This window comes from Cyprinodon variegatus, unplaced genomic scaffold, assembly GCF_000732505.1.
Source record: "Cyprinodon variegatus isolate N-32 unplaced genomic scaffold, C_variegatus-1.0 Scaffold1627, whole genome shotgun sequence".
Taxonomy (NCBI): domain Eukaryota; kingdom Metazoa; phylum Chordata; class Actinopteri; order Cyprinodontiformes; family Cyprinodontidae; genus Cyprinodon; species Cyprinodon variegatus.
Window position 1 is genome coordinate 93,818 of NW_015152080.1, and position 6,222 is coordinate 100,039.

At 38.6% G+C, this 6,222-nt stretch overlaps 1 protein-coding gene across 1 annotated transcript in view; it reads left to right on the forward strand.

Moving 5' to 3' along the window:
- The first annotated feature begins 362 nt into the window (after positions 1–362).
- LOC107104139 (NACHT, LRR and PYD domains-containing protein 12-like) overlaps positions 363–6,222 on the forward strand; it is an 11,953-nt gene continuing 6,093 nt past the window's right edge. Inside the window, exon 1 of the mRNA XM_015404068.1 lies at positions 363–2,302. Within this exon, the coding sequence (XP_015259554.1) occupies positions 363–2,302 (1,940 nt within the window). The remainder of the gene's footprint in view (positions 2,303–6,222) is intronic.

The window sequence follows — 6,222 nt, forward strand, 5'->3', positions numbered from 1 at the left end:
GCAAATTTAACCAGAAGAACAGCTCCATCCCTTAGAAATGGGGACTCATTGACGTCTTTGTTATTCTGCAATACCCAGTACTGGTCTATGCCTCTGAAAATTGAGTCGTTAGGGTCATTGTTGGCCTGGCTGATCAGGCAAGATTTCTTCGTCCCCTGCATGACGATGGGGGTTGAGATGACAGTGGAAGAAAATCAACTCTATCACTGTGGTAGGTTTTTGAGTTTCATTCACACAAGTCTAGACATTTTAAATTGAAAAAGCTTCCTGGATGAGAAACAAAACGTCATTAAACTTGGAAAACAGAGTCCAGTAGATTGTTTTTTATTTTATTTTTTATTTTTTACCTTTTTTGAATGACTATGACCTGGATGACTGGGAATCTTTACCTGCATACCGGAAACTCAGAACAGCTAAAGATAACATCTCTGCTAAACTTTCAACTGAATAATGTAGCCCGTTGTTTTGGTTTCTTCTCTGTTTTCTTAGCAGATGTTGAGGTGGAAAAGGTTTTAGTTGAACACAGGAGGAGCCTGAGGAGGATATGTGAGAGGGTGACTGAAGGAAGTGATGAAACAGGAAATAGAACCCTCCTCAACAAGATCTACACTGATCTTTACATCACAGAAGGACAGAAAGAATCAGTAAACACCAGAGATGAGGTGAGGCAGCTAGAAGAAACCAACAAGATCTACAACCTCCACGATGATCCAATCAGATGCCAGGATATCTTTAAAGTGTCACCTGAGCAACATGGACCAATCAGAGTGGTTCTGACCTATGGTGTCGCTGGTGGTGGGAAAACCTTCTCAGTGCAGAAGTTCACTCTGGACTGGGCAGAGGGCCTAGAGAACCAGGATGTCAGTGTAGTGGTTCTGCTTTCCTTCAGGGAGCTGAACCTGATCAGAGATCAGCAGCACAGTCTTCTCACGCTGCTCCATGTTTTCCATCCAACCCTCCAGAAGCTCCCAGCAGAAAAGCTGGCTGTCTGGAAGCTTCTCTTCATCTTTGACGGCCTGGATGAAAGCAGACTTTCTCTGGACTTCAACAACAGTCTGATTGTTTCTGACGTCAGACAGAAGTCATCAGTCAACGTTTTGCTGGTGAACCTCATCAAGGGGAACCTGCTTCCCTCGGCTCTGGTCTGGATAACTTCCAGACCTGCAGCGGCCAATCAGATCCCTCCTTCCTGTGTTTCAAGGATAACAGAAGTACGAGGCTTCACTGACACCCAGAAGGAGGAATACTTCAGGAGGAGGTTCAGTGATGAAGAGGAGAAGGCCAGGAGGATCATCTCCCACATCCAGACCTCCAGGAGCCTCCACATCATGTGTGGGATCCCAGTGTTCTGCTGGATCACTGCTATGGTTCTGGAGAACCTGTTGGCCACAGAGCATAGAGGAGAGCTGCCCAAGACCATGACTGACATGTACTCACACTTCCTGCTGGTCCAGACCAGGAGGAAGAAGAACAAGTACCATGAAGGACATGAGATGAGTCCAAATGAGCTGATGGAGGCTAACAGGGAAGTTCTCCTGAAGCTGGGGAGGCTGGCCTTGGAACATCTGGAGAAAGGAAACATCATGTTCTACCAAGAAGACCTGGAGCAGTGTGGTCTGGATGTCATAGAGGCCTCAGTGTTCTCAGGAGTTTGTACAGAGATCTTCAAAAGAGAGAGCGTGATCTTCCAGAAACCAGTCTACTGCTTTGTTCACCTGAGCGTCCAGGAGTTTCTGGCTGCAGTCTACATGCTCCACTGCTTCACCAGTAGGAATACAGAGGCGGTGGAGAACTTTCTGCGAAAAAACGACTCCAGAAAAACAAATCATAGCTTCTCTTCTTTTGATCAGTTTCTGCATAGTGTCATGGAAAAATCCCTAAGAAGTGAAACCGGCCACCTGGACCTGTTTGTCCGATTCCTTCATGGCCTCTCTGTGGATTCCAACCAGAGAATCCTAGCAGGTCTGCTGGAGGAGATGGATAACCAGACAGAGATGACCAACAAGGTCATCAAAAACCTGAAAGAAATGAACACGGAGCAAACCTCTCCGGACAGAAGCATCAACATCTTCCACTGTCTGATGGAGATGAAGGAGCTCTCCGTCTATGAGGAGATCCAGGAGTTCCTCAAGTCAGGAAGCAGACCGAGAAAGAATCTGTCTGAGATCCAGTGCTCAGCTCTGGCCTACATGCTGCAGATGTCAGAGGAGGTTCTGGATGAACTGGATCTGATGAAATACAGAACACCCATGGAGGGACGACACCGACTGATTCCAGCTGTAAGGAACTGCAGGAAGGCCCGGTAAGATGGAATGATTATGGATGGATGGATGGATGAATGAATGAATGGATGAGTGAATGGAGGAATTGACAGATGAACAAATTAATGGATGGATGAATGGATGGATGGATAAATTAATATATGCATGGATAGATTGATGGGTGGATGAATAAATGTATGTATGAACAAATGGGTGGATGAATGAATTAATAAAGAAATAAATATATTTCTATCTATATGCATAAATCAAGCGGAACACTATGGCGATAGCCGTACTGCTACACTTGTGAAAGCAAAATTTGTTGAGCTTTTTTTTGGCATCAAGACAATTATTCTTATTGCCCCATTGCCAGAGAGGACACTGTATAAAAAGAAAGAAATGAATGTATGAATGAATGGATGGATGGAGGAAAGAATGATGGATTTATTAATGCATGCATGAAAGGAAGGATGGATGGTTGAATAAATGAATGAATGGATTGATGATGGATGAATGAATGGATTGATGAATGAATGGGTGAACGGTTGAATTGGTGAATGGATAAATGAATGGGTGAATGGATGAATGAAAAAAAGAAATTGATGGATGAATAAATGAATGAGTGGATAAATTAATGAATAAAGAAATTAATGGATGAATAAATTAATGGATGGAGGAAAAATGATGAAAGAATGCATGGATGGATGGATAAGTGGATGATGGATGGATGGATGGATTGATGGATGAATGAAAGGATGGATAGATGGAGGATGTATGGGTGGATGGATGAATAGGTGGATGGATGAGGGATAGATGGATGATGAATGAATGGATTGCTGGATAAATGGGTAAATGAATGGATGAGTTGATAGATGAAAGAATGAATGATCAATAGGTGAATGAAAGAATAAATTAATAAATAAAAAATGAATAGATGAATGAGTGGGTGAATGGATGAATGAAAAAAGAAATTAATGGATAAATAAATGAATGGTAGATCAATGATTGAATGAAGAAATTAATGGATGAATGAACTAATGGATGGATGAATTGGTAGATGAATGAATGAATGGATGAATATTTGGATAAATGAATGGATGAATGGACTAAATAATGAATGACAACACAAATACAGTAATGTATTGATGAATAAATAAAGAAATAAATGGATGGATGGTTGAAAGAATTGATGGATGAATAAATAAATGGATAGATGAATTATTAAATGGATGAATAATGGATGGAGGATGGATGAATGACTAATTGTATGTGTGAATGAATGGATGAACTGAGGGATGAAAATTAATGAATGAGTGAATAAAGAAATATGGATGTATGAATTAATGGATGATTGATGATTGGATGGATGGACAAAATAATAAATGGATGGATGAATGAATAAATGGATGGATGGATGGATGAATGAAGGAATGGATGAATAAATGGATGAATGAATGGATGGATGCATTAATAGAAAAATTAATGAATGGATGAATGAATGAATGAATGAATGAATGAGTAAATGAATGGATGGATGAATGGGTAGATGAATGGATAAGGAAATGAAAAATGAATATATGAATTAGTTAATGGATGAAAGAATGAATGTATTGATGAATAAATGAATGGATGAAATGATTAACGGGTGGATGAATTAATGAAAAAAGAAATTATTTGATGAATCAATTAATGTATGAATGCATCAATGAATGGATAGTTGAATGAATAATGGATGGATGAATTAATGAATCAATGGATGGATGAATAAATGAATCAATGGATCGATGAATAAATGAATCAATGGTTAGTTGGATGAATGAGTAAATGAATGGATAAATGAATGCATGGGGGTTAAATGGATGAATGTCTAGGTTGATGAATGATTGACTGAATGATGGATGAATTCATGCATTTTGAATAAATGAATACACGGATGGATAAATGGATGGAATGACAGATAAATGGATGGAATGACAGATAAATGGATGGATGAATGACTGGATTAATGAATGATTGCATGGATGAATGAATGGATGATGAATTGATGGATGAAAGAATTAATTGATGGATTGAAAGGATGAATGAATGCATAAATTAATGAATTGATGGATGGATGGATGAATGGGTGGATGGGTGGATTAATTAATGAATTAGTGGATGAATGAATGGATGTTGAATTGTATGGATTGATGAAGGGTTGACTAGATGAATAGAAGAATAAATGGTGGATAAATGAGTGAATTGATGAGAGAATAAATTAATAGATAGATGAATGACTCACCAAATGGAACAATCAATGATTGAATTAATTTATAAATTAATGAATGGTTGAATTAATGAATTGATAGATGGATGAATGAATTAACAAAGAAATGAATGGGTGAATGAATTGATGGATGGGTGAATGTATTAATGGTTTCATGAATGGATGACTAAATGAATGGATGAAGGAATAAATTAATGAGTGAATGGATGAATAAATTGGTGGACAAATTAAGGAATGGATTGATGAATGCATGAATCAACAAATAGGTGAAAGAATGGATGAATGAGTCAACAAATAGATGGATGAATGGATGAATAAATGAATTGATTGATGGATGAATGGATGAATGGCTGGGTGGATTAATGAATTGGTTGATGGATGGATGAATGGCTGGTGGATGAATGAATGAATGAATGAATTAATCAATGGATTAATAAATGTATAAATGCATGGATGAATGAATGTATAGATAGATTAACGGATGAATGGATTACATAATGAATGAATTAATTAATGCATGAATGAATGAATTGATAAATGAATTCATGAATGGATGGATGGATGAATGGATGGATGGATGAAGGAATGGATGAATGAATGGATTAATTTATTAATGAGTGGATGAATGAAGGAACAGATGAACCAAAGGATGGATCAATTATTGTATAAATGACTTAAAAAACTTTAATTGTCATTTTGTATATGTACAGTTTGTACAAAACAAAATTTCAATTAGTACAGCTATCAGCAGATATGCAGTATTTTGATTTGGTTTTATCAGTGTGGTGCAGAGTCTGATTTGGGGTTTTTTTAACAGAAAGAATGGTAAGATTAATGGAAGAATTATTGTATAAATGAGTGGACTGATGAATGGATGGAGTAATGAATGAATGGATGGATAATTAAATGATGCAAGAATTAATTTATTTCAGACATTCCCATTATATCCCTCATCCATGACTCACTTACAAATCTGTCAATGGCCCCCAACCTTTCTCACTGTACTACTCTCTGGTTACCATGGTAACATTAAACAGGTCTTTAACACAAGAAAACAATTTGCATGAAAATAACTGCCCATGATAATCAGTGGAGCACTGAGCCCTTAGTTTATCTGAAACAGTGGAGTTTCAGACCAATCAGCGACCAATCATGTGACTGACAGCGTCATGGCAGACATACGTCAAGGGGGATTCACAGACGGATGAAACCGAGGAAATACTGTGATTTTTTTTTTACAATAAAACAACATTTGGACATGGAATGGTACCGGGCCGAGCCCTAGGATTGGAAATAACTGATCTACAACATTATAGCTTTGGGTCTTTGACATGCTGCAATCCCTCCCCCTGAGCATGCATGCAGCGACAGTCGACAAAAACTCGCTTTAACAGGAAGAACCCTCCAGCAGAACTAGAACTAGGCTCAGTGTTGAACACCGGTCGGCCCCAGCAGAACACTAAGCCTAGTTCTGGTTCTGCTGGAAAGAGAACTCGTGAAAATTAACATTTACTCAGCTCCAGTCCAGCTTCCTCTGCCCACATAAAGCTCCCATGAAGGTGTTTCCCAGAGGATCATGTGACATGCAGGCAGACTGACAGCCGCACAGGCTGAGGAGGGTCACTGTTTGGTTCAAATGTCATGAATTAAATCCAGATCTCAGACTGTGCTCATCATTAGTTGAATTTGTATCAT